This window comes from Mercenaria mercenaria, chromosome 3 (assembly GCF_021730395.1).
Source record: "Mercenaria mercenaria strain notata chromosome 3, MADL_Memer_1, whole genome shotgun sequence".
In the NCBI taxonomy this organism is placed as follows: Eukaryota; Metazoa; Mollusca; class Bivalvia; order Venerida; family Veneridae; genus Mercenaria; species Mercenaria mercenaria.
The window spans coordinates 18305836-18327202 of NC_069363.1; the positions used below are offsets into that span (position 1 = coordinate 18305836).

The window sequence follows — 21367 nt, forward strand, 5'->3', positions numbered from 1 at the left end:
CCTTGACCTTTGACAGAGTGACCCCAAAATCAATAGGGGTCATCTACTCTTCATGACCAATCATCCTATGAAGTTTCAACATTCTGGGTCAAGTGGTTCTCAAGTTACTGACTGGAAATGGTTTTCAATGTTCGGGCCCCTGTGACCTTGACCTTTAATGGAGTGACCCCAAAATCGATAGGGGTCATCTACTTTGCATGTACAATCATCCTATGAAGTTTCAACATTCTGGATCAAGTGCTTCTCTAGTTATTGATCGGAAATGGTTTTCCATGTTCAGGTCCCTGTGACCTTGACCTTTGACAGAGTGACCCCAAAATCAAAAGGGGTCATCTACTCTTCATGACCAATCATCCTATGAAGTTTCAACATTCTGGGTCAAGTGGTTCTCAAGTTACTGACCGGAAATGGTTTTCAATGTTCGGGCCCCTGTGACCTTGACCTTTAATGGAGTGACCCCAAAATCGATAGGGGTCATCTACTTTGCATGTACAATCATCCTATGAAGTTTCAACATTCTGGGTCAAGTGGTTCTCTAGTTATTGATCGGAAATGGTTTTCAATGTTCGGGCCTCTGTGACCTTGACCTTTGACAGAGTGACCCCAAAAACAATAGGGGTCGTCTACTCAAGCAGCCCTATAACCCTATGAAGTTTGAAGGTTCTAGGTCAAATGGTTCTCCAGTTATTGCTCGGAAATGAAGTGTGACGTACGGACGGACAGATGGACGGACGGACAGGGCAAAAACAATATGTCTCCTGGGGGAGACATAATTAATTCTAAATGCTAACATTTGTCTAATATCTATCAGTGCCAAAAAATATCATCAGGACAATATCTAAGTGGTGTCAGAATAAAATAAAAATCTCAGTATTGTCCTTTTGTATTAAATAGATCTTACTTCATTTTGCATTAATGTGTTGATAAAACATCTTGCTACCTGATGTTTGATAGAACTGAATTTCACAATGTGTGACTTTGTATGTGAATATTTGTTTGGGACTTAAACAGAGAAAGCTGTTTATGTGTTGAGGAATAATGATTTTATTTATCGTTGTGGGCAAAAGTAAATAATTTTGACATATATTTCGGTATGTGTTATAGCATCAATTACGCAGTTGAGATTCAATTCTAGGAAGTACTTCTTACCTGTATATCTTGCTCCAGGAATGTATTCAGCTTTGATTTCATTACTCTGTATGTAATGCTTAGTCCCTCTATCTTCATCACAGATCTAGATCCATTATCCAGCTTCCTATATTACAAACACCTTATTAACCTTTAGCCTGCTGGTGGCAAATGATTTTGCCTTTGCGACCAGTGCAGACTAAGATCAGCACAGATGTGCAGGCTGATCATGGTCTGCACTGTTCGCTATTCATTTACTAAATTTTAAGTGAACACCCCCTTAGGATAATAAGTGGTACTGCCCAAATTGAATGATGGACCAGTCCATTTTAGAAATTTAGCAGGGTAAAGGTTAGAGATAATTTCAGAATTGCGATTTTTAAATAGAAGGAAGAGTTTAGAACAATATGAAACAAGACCTGTCACTAATGGTGACAAATGCCCCCGCAGCGCCTTGACCTTTGTCCTGGTGACCCCAAGGTCAGTAGGGGTCGTGTTCTCAATAAGTACTATCAGCATGTGAAGTTTGAAGGTCCTGGGTGCAGTGGTTCGCGAGTAAAGTGCCTTCATGCAAAAAGTTAAGGTTGTGACGAACGAACTAACGAACGGACGGACAGTTGAAAACTAATATGCCTCCCTTCAGGGGCATAAAAAGATGACATTCAAGTGAAAATTGCATGAAAGAGATGTGGTTAGAAGAGAAAGAAATGCAAATGGGAATTTGATCCCATATTCAACATTTGAAGTTGGACACAGGTTGCAAAAGGGGAGAAGGGAGCAGAGGAGAAATGACAATGGATAAAATTGTTGTGTTATATCTGGGCCAAAACCTATACTTTTAAGATTTAACTGACTTTGTGTATAGACACTACCTCTTCCTTGAAAGCTTTCCTCCAGTTTTTGGGGTATGATCATCATCACGGGTTGAAATTTTGTCCCTAGCTCCTACATCATCTGTACATTTTACAGACAAGTCACACATGACTGCTTTCACTAATGGTCCAACTAGATACTGCAAGAAGAAATTATAATTAATCTGTTCAATGTTTGTGTCTTATAAATATAATAAAAAAAGACAATCTCCTGAATCATTTGGTGTAAATATAATGAAACTGGAGTTGTCATGGGAGTGACGAATTATACCCCCACAATATGGCCTTGTCACAGAACTAAGCCAATGTCAAAGCTGCACTTGCTTGACCTTTGACCTACTGACCTCAAAATCAACAGAGGTCATCTGCTGGTCATGATCAACCTCCCTATGAAGTTTCATGATCCTCGGCCCAAGTGTTCCCAAGTTATTGTCCAGAAAAGGTTTAAATGACCTTTGACCTTTGGAACCAAAAATAATTACGGGTCATCTGCTGGTCATGACCAACCTCCCTATTAAATTTCCTGATCTTAGTCCCAAGTGTTGTGAAGTTATTGTCCGAAAACCGTTTAAGTGTTCCGGGTCACTGTGACCTTGACCTGTGACCTGCTTAACTCAAAATCATTAGGGGTCATCTGCTGGTCATAACCAACCTCACTATCAATTTTCATGATCCTAGGCCCAAACGTTCTCAAGTTATCATCCGGAAACTGTTTAACTGTTTCATGTTATTGTGACCTTGACCTTTGACCTACTAACCTCAAAGTCAAAGACCTGTATTTAATCATGTTACACCAGTGTACAAAAATTTAAGATCCTAGACCCAAGCGTTCTCAAGTTATCATCTGGAAACCGTTTAACTGTTCTGAGTCACTGCGACCTTGACCTTTGACCTACAGACCTCAAAGTCAAATTTGACCTGTATTTTCTGATGTTACATCTGTGTACCAAAAATTATGATCCTAGGCCCAAGTGTTCTCAAATTTAATCCGGAAACCATTTAATTGTTCCGAATCACTGAGACCTTGACCTTTGACCTACAGATCCCAAAGTTGAACTTGACCTGTATTTCATGATGTTACACCTGTGTATCAAAATATATGATCATAGGTTTAACTGTTCAGGGCCACTGTGACCTTGACCTTTGACCTATTGACCCCAAATTTAAACTTGATCTGTATTTTCTGATGTTACACCTTTGTACCAAAAATTATTCAAATCGGTCAAACCTTCCATGAGTTATCATCTGGCAACCACAAAACCAATGGACCGACCGACCGACCACCAAGCTCACTCCTATATACCACCACCCAAACTTCGTTTTGTGGGGGTATAAAAAATTTACTAAAACAAGAATGCAATGATGATTCTTTAATACTCACCTGACTCAAAATGGTACATGCTGCATGAAGTTCAATTGGTGGTTTTAACATATAATATATAAAAGGCAAATGTTCATGATTTTTACACATTCCAGGGTGTAACAACATGTACATATGATCTAACATGCAATATCAGTTTTTTCTAACAAAAGTCAATGTAAAACAAGTGACCCCCATGGATAGGGTCAATCTTGACCTACGGGGCATGAATCGAATGAACTTGTGAACCAACATTACACAAAGCTACTTGCCAAATAGCTAAGCTCTGAGCTTTGTGGGTTTTTTAAGTTTCTTTTGGTAGTGACCCTACACTGTGATGCCTGGCTCTCTGGCTATTTGGGGTGCTCAGTGCTTCAGGGAAATGTACCCTTACCTTTTATCTTTGTTCTGGAGGAAAAGATGTTTGAAAATTTTTATTTCCCATTGCAGTCTCAAACAGGGTTCTGCATAGAACAAAATTCTTTGCACAGTTTTAGTAGAAGACCATCCAAGAACGGCCAAGTTTTATCAACTTCCACCAAACAGTTTTGTTGGAGATGTTGTTTGACGAAAAGCAAGGACTCACAGACAGATGGACGACAGACAGCGAGTGATCAAAACAGCACTACCCAAGCACTTCATGCTCAAGTGAGCTAAAAATGGTAACTCACTAAAACAGCTTCCATTTTAAAACATAAACAACTTCTCAAAAAAAAGAGTAAACTTAAGCCCAAAGCACTCTCCAGTTATTGTTTAGAAGCAACTGGAATTTAAACAGACAAAAGGACTTACTAACTGAATTTAATCATGCACACTAGAAAAGATGATTTAAAGATATGAACCTGTAGGTCATTAGAGAAGCCTAATTCGCTGACCAAGGCAGCAATAAGCTGGTTCCTCCAAGATTTACACGCCAAGCTCAAGAGATACTGCGGTGTGAGCTGATCTTGTATCTCACACAGTACAACACTCACTGCAGACTTCAGTTCCCTCGTCTGCAGTTTTGATAAACCATTAGATTCAAATGTGGCAGCCATTTTACACAGGAAAGTGTGTAGAGTTGTCTGGTAAGATGATAGGATATCACAGTTACTCCTAATAACCAAACCAATAAACACTGATGCAGCGGCCCTTTCTAAATCTTGTATTTCTCTATACAAATAGAAACAAAATTATTAAAGGTAGACTTAGGAGCACTTGCACTTTAGTGGTCCCTATAATAATAGTATTTTAATAATGTCTTAAATATTAAAAGTTAAAAGGGGTAACTTTATTTTGAGATGAATATGTTTGGGGGCTGCTGCCCCCACACCCCCGCTTTACCCCACACCCCAAACTTGCTGCACATGCGCATTGTAAACTTCCGGGGACCGCTAAAGTGCATTCTACCCAATGTTAACAACAACACTGGCAATAATGACATCAAGAACAACTGTGAACCTGTTTAAATCTGTTACCAACCAATGTATGGCATTGGTGTCATATAAATTTATGAATTTTAAAGTTTAAAGATGAAGTTTATCTGTTCCTTGGTTTCTGATTTACTGGAAAAATGAGTCTGTTTTCACTTTGCAAACAGACAAGACCTGAGTTCAACCAATGATGAAGATTTCACAATACAGTGAAACCCGTAATATCAAGACTGCCTGAAGACCAAAATAGGAAGTTCTGACAAGTTTCTGGGTACTGTGGAATCATTTAATTTTGTAGGCATGAAATTTCATGGTTTATGCCAAAGCAGTTGTTTCACGAGGATATCATTTTGTGGATTTCAACCACTGAGCATTATATCTATGAGAATTTTACTTGTTCCTTAGCATTTGATTTCATGTACTCAATCACAAAATCCATGAAAACCTGCTTCCTCACCCTCAAACACACACATAAATATTCAAGATTGTACAGTATTTTAAAGAGAAAGAACTGATTTGGGATAATTTGACATAATTGTTATATTTTGTGTGGTTTCTGTTTTTAAGGGGCAACATATTTAAGCTGAACATTACAAGTCTCAATAGAATTAACAATGCATACATTATATGCTTAGGTTAATACAATACAAAAACATCAATTAAAACTTTTTGTAACAACTTACTCTGGGGTGACATCTTCGACAAGTGGTAAACCGGTGGAAAGTAGTTCCAGCATGGCTGTGAGACAACCAATGAAATATTCCTCCACTTCTTGAGGTACTTTTGTGTATTTGATCAGACCTCCCAACAGCTTCAAAGATTCCTAGAAACATTTGTGGATCAAACAACATTCATCAAGAAACACAAGATAAGAGAAACTGAAGACAATTTTCTACCTTTTTTACTTTAATGACCCCAAGGTCTCTTTCTTCAAAATGAAATCCCAAACAAAATCTCAGAAGCATCACTTCACATACTGAATTATATTCTTATATATATGGTTTCATGACTCTAAGTCAAATACTTTTTTAAGATACTTGCAAAACAAACTTTTAGGTTCTTAAATTATGCAAATTTTTGACTGTCAATGGCAATAACTCTAGTCTTACTGAGTGAAATCCAAAACAACCCCGAGGTGTACAACTTCACATATTGAATAGCAATCCTATGTTTGATGACTTCAGGTTAAATGTGTGAAAAAATAAAGGCAAATGTGCAGGCTTACTGACAAGGGTAAATCTAACATAACTGTATGGGTGGGGGCTATATATCTACATAGTTTGCTTGAAAATAAGACATCTGACAATATCTACTATCCAACTTTAATGTATAATCAATCAAATGTGGTTTGTCAATACCACAACAACTAATTAATACCAACAGCCTATTTTAGTGTTAGTTTCAGATAGAGATGATTCTACTAGACACAAGAGGTGTGTATGTATATGTCTCTAACATACAGGCAATCTATGAAAATAAAACAAAACACAATCCTATGTGAATTCAGTCAGAACAAAAAACTGAGTTAATAGAGACTTACAGTTTTTAAGGCCACATCTCCTTCCTCAACATGGTAACATAAACTAGCCCACAGTGCATTCACTTGAGATTCTAGACAGAATTTGTTCAGATCTGATGTTATCTTGCTTAGTACTTTCCTGGAAGAGAACAAGTTTGGCGGAAATATAATTGAGCAGCGCCATGAGAAAACCAACATAGTGGCTTTGTGACCAGCATGGATCTAGACCAGCCTGCGCATCTGCGCAGTCTGGTCAGGATCCATGCTGTTCGCTTTCAAAGCCTATTGCAATTAGGGAAACTGTTAGCGAACAGCATCGATCCTGACCAGAATGTGCGGATGCGCAGGCTGGTCTGGATCCATGCTGGTCACAAAGCCGCTATGTTGGTTTTCTCATGGCGCGGCCCAATTCATGTTCCTCATGGATTTGTAATAGCTGTCATCATCTGAATGTGCAAGCAAAATAACTCCCAAATTTTGAAGTCATACTGAAGCATCTGGACTGAAATATAACACTCTTGTATAAAAATGTTTTGTAAAAAGGATAAGCTGGCAGAATACAAGGTGAAAAGTTAAGATCCTAATTAATGTTTCTTATATTTCACAGCCATGCTTCATTAAAATAGAGTATTTCTTACATTGACAATATAAGTGAACAATTTTCATTATTTTGCTAACCTAACCTTAGTACATATGCCAGGTTAACACTTGAAAATTGCACATTTCTTTTTAAATACAAATGTATAATTCATTTTTATTACAGACAAGGTAAGACAATTAGAGTTTCATGATCAGATTATTGATTGGACAATTTCTCATGTTTTTCCTACTTCACGTAGTCATAAAGTGGCTATCATAACAAGATTTAATTTGATAATACAGCCTCTTTCTGTTTCTGTTAATCAGCAGTGTAATTTAAGAAAGATAAATCAAGAATCTCTGTCTTGAAAAAATACCGGAGTATCCCTTTAAGACAAGATTAGATTGCTACCACGCTAAGCCACTTGAGCCATGCCATGGGAAAACCAACATAGTGGTTTTGCGACCAGCATGGATCCAAACCAGCCTGCGCATCCGTGCAGTCTGGTCAGGATCCATGCTGTTCGATTTCAAAGCCTATAGCAATTAGAGAAACTGTTAGCGAACAGCATGGATCCTGACCAGACTGCGCAGATGCGCAGGCTGGTCTGGATCCATGCTGGTCGCAAAACCACTATGTTGGTTTTCCCATGGCACGGCTCAGTCTTTATTTTCTTGATAAATTTATCTTTTAGGGTGTTTAATTTTGCTGAAACATGTTCTCACAAGAATATTCACTATCATTTACAATGGCATCAGCATTTTCACTTATAGAACTTTTGTTGGAAAAAGCAACCCTTAAACAAAATGTTCATAACAAAGACTTACGTGATATTCAACTGTAACAGCTCACAGCAGTCAATATCATCCACAGTAAAATTAGCAGCAGAAAGGGTAACTTCACACACTTCTACTCTCTGAAACAGATTTTACATTATACAAGGCTATTGCAAAGCAATAAAATCTCTTACCCGAGGGGGGAAGGGAACTGCACTATTCAAATTAAACTTAACTTATATTTATAAGTCATATTTTAAGAAAAAATTCCCTGAACTTCTACAGTTAATAAAGGATCCATCTTTTGTGGCTGACAGATGGACTGACAGATGGGCAAACTTACTGACAAAGGACAAAATAAAATATGTATATTCTACATATTGCTTTCTATCTATGTCCAAAGTTTCCTGAAAAAATCTCTTGTTATGACAGAACCCAAAATTTGTGACTGACAGAACAGAAGGACAAATGGACAAACAAAAGAGAGGAATAAAATAATGAGCATATTCTCCACATTGTCTTCTACCTATCTGACTCCAATACTTTTCAAGTTATCACAAAATCTACTTTTTGTCATATTTTTGGACTTCTGTTGCCATATCAACCACATTCATTCACATAGCAACAAAATAAGCAGACAAGCATAATCCCATATTACCAACTTTCCATAATATCCATGTCATGAAAAACTATCTTGTACTTCTTATGTAACAGCAGGATCCTTCTCTGCCGCATTTTTGTCTTAATTTTCACTATTTGTTGCTATTGCAAACACATCTTTTTTCCATAGATGTGCATATTACATATTTCCATGTATCACGTTTCATGAGTAAATATGTGCTTTTTTAAGTAATTTTAGGATTCCACCTTGTGTGATGGACTGGTGGTTGGACAGACAGGGGCAAGCCAAAAGTCCCTCCAGTGAAACTGCAGGAGGGGACTTAAAATATACAGCAAAACCTAGCTATCTATGAACCACAGGTGACCAAATACAAACAAATTCCACTTCTTTGTCTCAAACTTTAAAGCTACAGGTCAAAATAAAGTTTCAGAACTGTATTTGTGTATAATTCAAACCTTACTTTTGTAAACCAGTTTAAAACTTATTTTCAACCAACTAGTTATAAATTTAGCATCTGATATCTGATACATAGTTAGAAAATATTCACTGGACCAACACTAATCCGCTTCTGAAGCAAAAACTTATAAGTAACAGAGGAAATGGATGAAAGATTTGATGGGTATATAGTACTAATGGGCCTAATAGGCCAATCAATCTTAATGTCATTGAAATCACAAATAAAATGCCTCATGACTTGTTGAGGGAATTTTTCATCACTGACAAATTCTGAACTACTAGCAATATCCTCAAAAAAGCTAAACGACTTTTGGGCATTTGTATAACTTATAACAGCTAAATTACCACTTATAATTATTAATGAGCATGTAAAATGATTTATAATTACACAAGCAATATATAGTGAATTTATAAACCCCACGGAATAGGTTGTTTTGTGAATGAGGGGCGTTATCTTGAAAGATATAACAATTAAAAGGCAACAACTCCGCAGTTACAGCAGAGATCCTGACAAAACTTGCGCTTGCATCACCACCATCACCACCCTATTGCGATCTATATATTTGAATTAAGTTTCATGAAGATCAATCAATGTGTTTACAAATTTTTGTTGGAATTTATGAATTTACTGAAGAGATCCTGACAAAAGTTGAGCAGGCCCCACCATACTATGGTGATCTATATTTGTATAACATTTCATGAAGATCCTTCGATGTATTACTTTGTAATGTGGGAAATTATGGATTGTAAAACAAAGGGCAATTACTCTGAAGTTACTGAAGAGATCCTGACAGATGATGTGCATGCCCACCATCATCTACATTTGTGTAGTTTCATGATCAATCCAATATGCTATTTAAACAGTCAAATGCCCCTATTTTGTACCAAATCATCAGGAAAAAATCCTGCTTTACTGGTCAAGGGGAATAATACTACGTGTGCTAATGAATAATAATTTGAGTTTGTTGATTCTAGTTAAAATATTTTTTTTGATCAAAAGCATTTTCCATTTTGGATAGATGAACAGTGGTATGGACACTAAATCTGTATCCCTCCACTTTCGATAGGGGATAATAACTGAAAATTTATCAATCCTGAGCATTATTTTCAAAGTTAGTAGAATGTCTGAATTCTTAAATAAGCCCAAACTAGAAAAAAAAAAAAAAAAAAAAAAAAACTTTTTTCAGTTTTATTTTGGTCTTAAGTGATAACATCATTAAACATTTGTCATGATTTATCAACAATCAGGTTACCTTTAACAAGAACATTTTTACAGATTTTCAACACCAGTATACAAGGTGTCTAAATGTTGTAGGTTTACCTTGCTTGGCTCCTGCAGACTCTGGAGAACCTTTGTCATGTTTACTGGAAATCTTGAAAGACGGTCAGAATCTATCTTGCCCTCAAACATCTCTTCAGAAACACGAACCAAGTCTACAATCATTGACAATCCATAATTAACACATACTTCATACCTATTTTTCAACAGTTTTTTAGTTAGGCAAGCACACAGGCCAGGGTCTTTGACCTGGTATAAAACAAGCTAGTTCAGATTTTCTAAGTACAAAATGGGCCATATGACAAATTGCATAGCAGAGGTATGGTTCTTAGCCTACATTGTCCCCTAATGGTGATAAACAAGTGTGCAATTTTTCAAAGCTGTTTTTGAGAAAAGATGCACCTAAACAAAACATTTAACCAAGAAACTCAAATCACCATCTATAATTTGAAAGGGGCTCATATTTCACCATATATTTTTGTTTGGGACTGATTTAGGATGAAAATAGGCTGTCTGGTCATATATTTTTCCATTCCAGGTCTGATACCCATGCCTGTGTGTAAGGGTGGGCAGGTAACAGGTGTTCCTGGATTCTGAAGTAGTACAAGCCTATTTTCTGCAACTGCCATCTTCTCCACACAAGGCAGAGGTTGAGGATGAGTGATTTCAGACAAAATGTCTTTTACCAAATTGGCATGGAAAACATATACTTCACCAGAAGACTCCTGGCTCCATAATCCATAGATCTGTGTTCTTCCTATGGAACTAAGCAGGCAAGATTTTCTTTTTTCAAACCAAATGGACATTTAGATTATTCCCATAAAGTTTTGTAGAAATCCAACAATGAGATATGGAGGTGCAGTGTAATACTACCAACAAACAAGCTTGTAGTTCTTTAGAATAATATACAATCTCAATCATAACATCTTACATTTAAAGAGAAATTAAGGAAAAACCTTGATACAGAATATGTAACTTTCTAACAGGGGGATCAACATCTAGTACAAACTGTCTCTCTGCTTAACACGTTTTATTTTACCTGTAATACACAGCACAAGTTCCTTTAAGAAACGACCATAGAAAAATCCATCTCTACAACAGACAGCTTGAAGTATTTCATGTATTGTGTCAACAGTACGTCCATGCAGTGCTGCACATTTTTGTTGTCCAAGAAGAACCAATATTCTTGAAAAGAACCACAGAAGAAACTCTGAAATATGTCAAAATAACTTTATAATCGACTACATAACTAAGTACCCATACTGGAACACAGTGAAGGGACAACCTAATAGTGATGCCAAGTTTGATGAAGATCTACTAAGCAGTTGTCATGGTACAGACTTGGTCACGTTAGGGGAGAAGGTGTGTCAGGCAGCCGGTTAGCTCAGTCGGTAGAGCACGCGCCCTATAAGCAAGGGGTCCCGGGTTCGAGCCCTGGACTGATTGCACATTTTTCTCACTCTGTGACACAGTTCATGAGAAAAGTCATTTAAAGGTATTTCTACTACAAGCTCAACCAGACACTGAAATGGACTTAAACAAGTGAATGAAGGGGGAATATTTGTGCCAAGTAATATTAAAATCCCTTAATGAATGACAGAGTTATGGACCAGACATTAAATAGACCGTTCATTCCATGTAAATATTTGACTGCCAAGTGTGACCTTTGAGCTTTTGAGCTAGGGGTCTGAAAGTTGTGCATGACACATCATCTTATTATGAGGCATATTTGTGCCAAGTAATATTAAAATCCCTTCACGGATGGCAGTTATGGACCGGACAGGAAAAAAGCCCGGTTGACCTTTGACCTCCAATTGTGACCTTGACCTTTGAGCCAGGGGTCTGTGTTTTGTGCAAGTCATGTCGTCTCATCATGGGGAACATTTGTGCCAGGGAACATTTGTGCCAATAATATTAAAATCTCTTCATGAATGACAGAGTTATGGACTGGACACGAAATTGCGGACGGACGGAATGACAGAATGACGGATGGAAAAGTGCATTCCTATAGTCCCAGAAACTGGTTTTCAACCAGTAGGGGACTAATAAATTTTTAGAGAGGACCTTACAATGTTGTTAGTTTGGTGTAATTAGAGGAGAAAATATTCATGTAAATTGTAAGATGGCGGATGCCAGAACAGCCACCTTTATTAATAGCTAACTCAGAACCCATGGTTCTGATAGTTACAAAGGTGCCGAAAATTTACATATGTAAACATAAATGACATTGCAACATTTTAAAGATGAATAACAATATCCATTTGTTTTAGTTTTATTACCTGTAATATCTATTGTTTTCAATATTGTGAATTATACTACAAGGAATAGAGCACAGGTTAACAATGTTTAATTTTTACATTGATAAACATTTTAATTAATGGGGGTGTGAAATATGGAACTACCTGGTAAAGAAAATAAAGCAGACGACATACCTTGAGTCAAGTCATCCTCCTGAAGACTGTCACCAGATCTATTCAGGGGTGGAGTACTTGGTGACTGGCTGGGTGGGGGAGGAAGGAACACTTCAGATCTGTCCCTGAGGAAGATACCACAAAACTGGAGGGGTGCTGTGTACTCGCTGCTGGTTCCATCTTTCTTTAATGCTGCTGAGACTTAAATAACACATACAGACAAAAGCTAAATATCATCAGTACTAAAAGTACTAGTCTTCAGAAAAAATGGTTTTCAAACAGGTCATCAAAATGTTTGCAGCAAAATTAAAATTAAAACACAAATAAAACTTCAGTTGAAGTTTACCCACACAGCTTTTTTTACCATACAAAGCCACCTCTAGTAAAAAGAGATGCCAAAAAAAAAACAAGAGGGCCAAGATGGCCCTAGGTCGCTCACCTAAGAAACACTCCATAACAGTGTAAAACATGTTTGACCTAGTGATTTCAAGGAAACAAATATTCTGACCAATTTTCATTAAGATTGGACCAAAAAATTGGTCTCTTGCGATAAAACAAGCATTTTCTTAGATATGACCTAGTTTTTGACCCTAGATGACCCATGTTCAAACTCGACCTAGATTTTATCAAGGCAATCATTCTGACCAAAATTCATGAAGATCAACTGAAAAATACAGCCTCTATCACATACAGAAGTTTTTTCTTTGATTTGACCAAGTAACCTAGTTTTTGACCTCAGATGACCCATATTCAAATTCGACCTAGATTTCATTAAGGCAATCAACCTGACCAAATTTCATAAAAATCAATTGAAAAAAACAGTCTCTATCGCATACACAAGATTTTTCTTTAATTTGACCTAGTGACCTAGTTTTTGACCTCAGATAACCCATATTCAAAATCGACCTAGATTTCATCAAGACAATCATTCTGACCAAATTTCATACAGATCAATTGAACAATACATCCTCTATTGCATACACAATGTTTTTCTTCGATTTGACCTAGTGACCTAGTTTTTAAACCCGAGATGACCCGTTTTCGAACACGGCCTAGATTTTATAAAGGTAATCATTCTGGCTAAATTTCATGAAGATCAGTTGAAAAATACAGCCTCTACTGCATACACAAGGTTTTTCTTTGATTTGACCTAGTGACCTAGTTTTTGACCCCAGACGACCTATTTTCGAACTTGGTCTAAATTTCATCAAGGTAATCATTCTGACCAAAATTCATGAAGATCAATTGAAAAATACAGCCTCTATCGCATACACAAGGTTTTAACGTGATATGACCTAGTGACCTATTTTTTTTGACCCCACATGACCTATTTTCGAACTTGGTCTAAATTTCATCAAGGTAATCATTCTGACCAAAATTCATGAAGATCAATTGAAAAATACCGCCTCTATCGCATACACAAGGTTTTTCTTTGATTTGACCTAGTGACCTAGTTTTTGACCCAGATGACCCATTTTCGAACTCGACCTAGATTTCATCAAGGCAATCAATTCTGACCAAAATTCATGAAGATCAATTGAAAAATACAGCCTCTATCGCATACACAAGGTTTTTCTTTGATTTGACCTAGTGACCTAGTTTTTGACCCGAGATGACCCATTTTCAAACTCGGCCTAGATTTCATCAAGGTTATCATTCTGACCAAAATTCATGAAGATCAATTGAAAAATACAGCCGCTATCGCATACACAAGGTTTTTCTTTGATTTGACCTAGTGACCTAGTTTTTGACCCGAGATGACCCATTTTCGAACTCGGCCTAGATTTCATCAAGGTTATCATTCTGACCAATATCATGAAGATTAATTGAAAATACCGCCTCTATCACATACACAAGGTTTTTCTTTGATTTGACCTAGTGACCTAGTTTTGACCCGAGATGACCCATTTTCGAACTCGGCCTAGATTTCATCAAAGTTATCATTCTGACCAAAATTCATGAAGATTAAATGAAAAATACAGCCTCTATCGCATACACAAGGTTTTTCTTTGATTTGACCTAGTGACCTAGTTTTTGACCCGAGATGACCCATTTTCGAACTCGGCCTAGATTTCATCAAGGTTATCATTCTGACCAATATTCATGAAGATTAATTGAAAAATACAGCCTCTATCGCATACACAAGCTAAATGTTGACAGACGACAGACGACAGACGACAGACGACGGACGACGGACGCCGGACATCGAGCGATCAGAAAAACTCACCTGAGCATTGCTCAGGTGAGCTAAAAATATGTTGATTCCAGTTTTAAGCTGATTATTTCAGGCTTTTTGCTGTTCTACATTAACTTGGTTTAGAATACACTGTCAAACAACATAATAATCCCTTGTAGACTTCAAGTCCTGTTAATACAGCCTTTTCAATTATTACCTTTGTCCATATCTGTGAGGAAGTTTTCAACAAGACGTCCGAGGAATGTTCTGCAAGCATACACACTCTGACTCCCGCCAGACGCTCCATGTTTCCTGAAACTGTAAAACCAAAATAATAACCAACAAGAATCATACCAACATTGTATGACGTATGTTTGAACGAATTATATTGTTGTTTTTTTCCGAAAATTGAACAAAACAATTTAAAAAAAAAATAGACATGGATCTTTAGACAAAATTTGTATTCATATTGCAGCTGCAATATTTCAAAGTGCAAAATGTGGCTATAACTCAAAAACAAGAGCCGGACAGCAATGCTCAACTATTCAAAAGCCTTGTCACTAAAAACATTTTAAAATAATGAAAACATGGACATAAACAAGAATCAAAGGAGCAACAATTCTGAGTCACAGAATTTTACTCTCTTATGATGCTTAATGAGATAACATGCATTCCATGACAGACCATCATAGTGACATTAACAAGGGTGTTTCATTCCATTCTTTCTAGTGGTTGCGGAGATGCAAGCTTAACCTTAATCAAATCAGGACGTCAATGAACTGGCAAGTGCAACTGTTACAGCTCTACCTATTCTTCCACTAGACAATAGAACAAGAGCACCGTTTTGCGCTGCAGACACTCATCTGATTTTTTTGTCTCTGTATGATAGAAATATTGTCATACCCATGATTTTCTAAGTCCAAAAGGGGCCATAATTCTTGCAAAAAGAAAAAAAGCAATTTAGAGTTACGGTACCTGCTGTGCAAAGTAGGCTTTTAATGGCGAATAATTGCTCCAAGTTTAAAGCAATAGCTTCGACCGTTGAGAAAAGTTTACCTAAATGCAAAATTTAACCAAGTAATCTATTTTCTAAGTCCAAAAGGGGCCATAATTTTTGCAAAAAGCAGGATGGAGTAACGTTTCTTGCTGTACAGAGTCAGCTTTTGATGGTGAACAAGTGTTGCAAATTTTATAGCAATAGCTTTGATAGTTTAGGAGAAAAATTGACCTAAACATAAACCTTAACCAAGAAATCTGATTTTCTAAGTCCAAAAGGGGCCATAATTCTTGCAAAAAGCACGATGGAGTAATGTTTCTTGCTGTACAGAGTCAGCTTTTGATGGTGAACAAGTGTTGCAAGTTTTAAAGCAATAGGTTTGATAGTTTAGGAGAAAAGCTGACCTAAACATAAAACTTAACCAGGCAATGTCAATGCCAACGACAATCAAAAGATAACAATAACTCATCATTTAAAAAAAAATCAAAAAAATCAGATGAGCTAAAAAAGTGGTATTGATGACCACAATTTGAATAGTTCTGATATAGGATCACTGCAGGAACATTTGTCAAACTATGTGTGTGTGTGTGTGTTCGGGTTAAACGTCTTTTTCAACAATTTTTCAGTTACAGTGTCTACTTGTAGCAGTGAGCACAATGCCCAACTTTATAGTGCTGCCTCACTGAAATATCACGCCATAGACACGTGACACGATACCCCACCCAGTCACATTATACTGACACCGGGCTGACCAGTCCTAGCACTACCCTCTTAATGCTGAGCGCCAAGCGAGGAAGCTACTAGTACCATTTTTTACGTCTTTGGTATGATGCGGCTGGGGATCGAACCCACAACCTCCCGCACTCGAAGCGGACGCTCTACCACTAGGCTACCGAGGCGGTTTTGTCAAACTATGACAAGGGTTTTTGGAGAGTTTTCTATTTCTAGCCCTGGTGGCCAGGTTTTTCGATAATTAGAAGAATTTGAACAATCTTGAAAGAAGGTCCCCATAGAAACATTCTGTGAAATTATTTCCAAATAGAACCAGAGATTTAATAGAACATTTCAATAGAAGAAATTTCTATTATTAATGTTTTAGACAAAATCATAACATCTGAAGAATTTTGGCGGAGGGTCCTCCAAGAAACATTTCTACAAAATCAGTTTGGGCACTCCCTAACAGTGATGAAGTCCAAAGCTATCCTATTTCTTCATCTGGATAAATTATGGCCTTAAAATTATGTGTCTGTTGGCAAAACAGTGTTGAAATTGGAAGGAAAAAAATCAAGAGGATTTTTTCAAGAGTAATAAGTCAGTCTCAGATGGGGAGATGGATATTAAATTTTTTTAGACATTATCTCAAGTTGTGTGAGTTATGAAATTGTGAGTGATCTACTAGAGGATGTACTACTTGCAGTATACAAGTTTTTATCAGAAATTTGCACATTCCGGTGAGACTGAAATATATGCGAGGCAAAAAAAGAAAAACTGAAACTAATTAGCATTTGAGACACACACACAGACAGGAGTAAATCAATACGTCTCCCACACCACTGTGCGGTGGGAGACATAATTAGCATTTGAGCCAGGGATAGTTGTCCCCACATACAGATTTACTGTTTTTCCTTTCTTCTTAGTTTCATCTGTGTGAAAGCATACAAATTTCATAACCTTGCATTAAAATGCATAGATACCCAATTAAAGTGAACATCATGGGGCAGTATGTTTTACAATACCTTAATGACTTGAGGCAATACCCAATTAAAACCAAAATTGAGCCGCGCCATGAGAAAACCAAACATAGTGCGTCTGCGACCAGCATGGCTCCAGACCAACCTGGTCAGGATCCATACTGTTCGCTAATGGTTTCTCTAATCGCAATAAGCTTTGAAAGCGAACAGCATGGATCCTGACCAGACTGTGCAGATGTGCAGGCTGGTCTGAATCCATGCTGGTCGCATACGCACTATGTTGGTTTTCTCATGGCGCGGCTCAAATGATGGGGTAATACCCATTTCTCTCTAAAAGCTTATCTGTTGCTCTGGAATGCTCTTTGATGGAACATTTCACTTAGGAATATTATGAAATCAAGCCAGCACTTCCTGAATAGACTAGCTATACACACTACACATAATTAAAGAGAATTTGTGCTACATGTCAGAGGACAAAAACAATGATATATCATTCTTACTTGTTCAGGAATTCTACACTCTCTGCTAACATTCTGTTGTTTCCTAGTACAAGTTCATTTGTAGGCTACTCTCAGTTCCAAAGCAGCACACCTGTAAAAGCAAAAAATATATCATAGTTTAAATAAATTATCAAAAAGTAGTGGTCTTTTGTATATGACACAAGCACTTGCTGTGGATATGTTGAAGCACCTTACTTTATTGAAAACCTGTAAATATTGACTAAAAGTGACACAGGATTACTGTGCTTGTCAACACATCCAAACTAGAAGCTGAAATACCAATAGGTCAGTGTACACGTGTAAAGTAGGGTTACATGTATATGAAAGTGTATCTAAACTATTAGTAGTTATATTGGTTATTTAGTTTCATCTGCAAATGGAATTTTACTAAACTGCATATTAAACAGACATATAGTGATACTAAGATATTTTTCTGTTACTCTTCAATTAATCAACTAACTTCCCCAAAAGTTTCTTTTTCAGCAGATAAGATAAATTCTGTGATAATTTACAGGATTTAAATTTTTTAGATATGAAACATAAGCACAATTATGAAGTGTTCCTTTTAAAATGAGTTACATAGTACATAAAGCCTCAGACAAATTCCATGATTTCTTTAATGATTTTTTTTTCACGACACTGAAAGAGCTAAACAAGAATGTTGACATTGTATGACACATTTGGGATTGATATTGCAAATGTCTTGATAAGGATGCTTACTGCATTAATGCATATTTCTGCATAAATAACACATCGGAAAAGTATTTGTGTAAACCCATACACACTGACCGTACGTGTGTTAGCCTTACTCATTTGGCTTTTCAGGATGACTTATTTTATGATCTGATATTTTATAGTTGTCATCCCTCTAGCCCTACCCGTATCTGCATTTTACTGTTAGGAAAACGAAGACATTAAAAAATCCAAAAAAGTCATAATATACTGGTCAGACTTATACTTGCTTTAATAAATTAAACACATTAATATTCATGTAGAAACTATAAATTGGTTGAATTTATTCATAATTTTAAATAAGAGACTTAAATTCGAAAATATGATGCAACAGGTGCGAGGAGATATCTACCCTCATCAAATTTTTTTCTTATATAAGTGGTACAGAATATCGGATCCATTCACTATTGCAAACGGTCTTTCACAATTTTCAAATTTGGTCCACTAGACCCATTCACAATTGGTGTCTCTGCCGGACCCATTCACAATTGGTGTAAAAACCTTTAAAAATAGTAGAAAAAACATAATAAAACATAAAAGAGGCATTAATTCATGGAGGCTGCCATGTTTGCAATGCCAGGGATTTTTTCACCATTTCAAACCTGGGGCCCGGGGCCCATTCAATTGAGAAAAATGGCGCGTAAAACCTGAAAATTGGGAAATTTCAAAAATAAGTTTTACCATTATATGAAATTTATTTCAGCACTGTATGTCACATTAAATATACAAGTCAATTTTTCTGTTGTTTTTTGTCTCTTGAAAGTGTCTACTAAATTCCACAATAAAAGTCACAAAAAACTCATAAGACAAAGAAGGGTCAGTAAAACCTTCAGATTTCGTTGGGTCAGAACCAGCTTCACTTGTGTACAGTGTTTTATCCAATGTTTTATAACGGGCTAGATCCGACTCGTCCAAGGATGTTTTTAATTCGTCATCAGCGTTCGCTTATCTTACCCAGTCTTGGGACTTTATCGCGGTGGCCTGTTTTACTGACAAGGCCTAAGCTTGACAGCTTTTTGTTGTCAGCAGCATACTTTTTTATGACTTTATCAGTCAGGGGTGTAACTGTTTTAAGTTATGTAACCTATTTCCGTTACTTTTTCAAGCATTTTATAACCTCTATTAGTTATAAAATATAGTTAACTCAGGTAAGTTATTCAAAAAAAGTCTTTTTGCTGTTCTCACAAAGTGACCTTTAAAGTGAAATTAGTAGCAAACTGTGGTTAATCAAATTCTCTTTTAGTCTGAGCATGACCTGATAAGCATAATGGATATTAAGAGTTTTATAGCTTTAAAACTTTTGTGTAAAACTTTATCAGCCTTGCGTAAACATTTTTACGGCATAGCTGGAAAGATAAAAGGTCAAGGATTCAGGAAATAATTGCATTAGTCTCATTCAAAATGAGGAATTGGCACAGGAGAGCTTTGTAATATTTTATGATAACTGAAACAGGTTATGAAAGTTTAAGCAATAACTCAAATGGGTTATAAACTGCGATTTGAAACAGTTACACCCCTGACTGTTTATTTGTATAATCAGGGGTTCCACTAGACCTGAAAACCCAAGAGTCCCAGGACCCTTGGGCCCAAATTTTGAAGGGTCCTTTTCCAAAATACAGGAGTCCTGTCCCAACACGTCCATATAATTGACTATATTTTTTTATTTAGTAATACGCAGATCTTTACCTATATTATAAGAAAACAATGAACCCAAGATTATGTTCACGTAACAAGAGCTCGTTGAACACGAAATGCCCCCATTGATGCATTCAGTAATTGCACAAGCAACAGAAATTATATGCTCACTGTAAACAAAAGTTCTACCATTCTGGTTTAATCTGACCTTGACCTTTAACCTATTAACCTTACAAGAGATTACAGAGTGATCTTGGCGCCATCCACTGAGCCATTTTTTACAGAAATGTGAAAGTAGGTCACTAGGTTAATATCAAGGTCAAAATTTTTTTCGGTACACAAACCTATGCATGTGGTCCAAATTTGAAGGCTGTAGCTACAGAAATGTGAAAGTAGGTCACTAAGATCAAGGTAAACTCATGTCAAGGTTCATCTTGCCACTCAAAACTATACATGTGGTCCAAATTTGAATGATGTAAGTTATGGACATGAAGGTTCTAAGTTTTTCCCTATATAAGTCTATATGAACCATATGACCCCTGGGGCGGGGCTATATTTGACCCTAGAGGAATAATTGGAACAAACTTGGTAGAGAACCACTAAATGATGCTACATTACAAAATACCGAAGCCATAGTCTTTATGGTTTGGACAAGAAGATTTTCAAAGTTTTTCCCTATATAAGTCTGTGTAAACCATGTGACCCCCAAGGCGGAGCCATATTTGATACTAGGGGAATAATTTGAACAATCTTAGTAGAGGACCACTAGATGATATCAAAGCCATAGGCCCTGTGGTTTTGGACAAGAGGTTTTTCAAAGTTTTTTCCTATATAAGTCTATATAAACCAGGTGACCCCCTGGGTGGGGCCATATTTGACCCCAGGGAAATAATCTGAACAATCTTGGTAGAGGACCACTAGATTTTGCTATATACCAAATATCAAATCCCTAGGCCCTATGGTATTGGACAAGAAGATCAGAAACCGTTTTAACTGTTCCTGGCCAATGTGACCTTGACCTTTGACCTAATGACCTCAAAATCAATAGGAGTCATCTGCTGGTCATGGCCAACCTAACTATCAATTTTCCTGACACTAGGCCCAAGCGTTCTTGAGTTATCATCCGGAAACCGTTTTACTGTTCAGGGCCACTGTGACCTTGACCTTTAACATACTGACCTCAAAATCAATAGGGGTCATCTGCCGGTCATGACCAACCTC

At 36.9% G+C, this 21367-nt stretch overlaps 1 protein-coding gene across 1 annotated transcript in view; it reads right to left on the reverse strand.

The window, feature by feature from the left end:
- Positions 1-21367, reverse strand: part of LOC123525344 (serine/threonine-protein kinase ATR-like) — a 138499-nt gene that overhangs the window by 110094 nt on the left and 7038 nt on the right. The window contains exons 2-12 of the mRNA XM_045304311.2: positions 17780-17870; positions 14809-14909; positions 12437-12616; positions 11044-11214; positions 10047-10159; positions 7699-7787; positions 6313-6430; positions 5456-5595; positions 4203-4512; positions 2001-2140; positions 1150-1255 (exon numbers count right to left, since the gene is read on the reverse strand). Of these exons, the coding sequence (XP_045160246.2) occupies positions 1150-1255; positions 2001-2140; positions 4203-4512; positions 5456-5595; positions 6313-6430; positions 7699-7787; positions 10047-10159; positions 11044-11214; positions 12437-12616; positions 14809-14909; positions 17780-17811 (1500 nt within the window). The 5' untranslated portion in view covers positions 17812-17870. The remainder of the gene's footprint in view (positions 1-1149; positions 1256-2000; positions 2141-4202; positions 4513-5455; positions 5596-6312; positions 6431-7698; positions 7788-10046; positions 10160-11043; positions 11215-12436; positions 12617-14808; positions 14910-17779; positions 17871-21367) is intronic.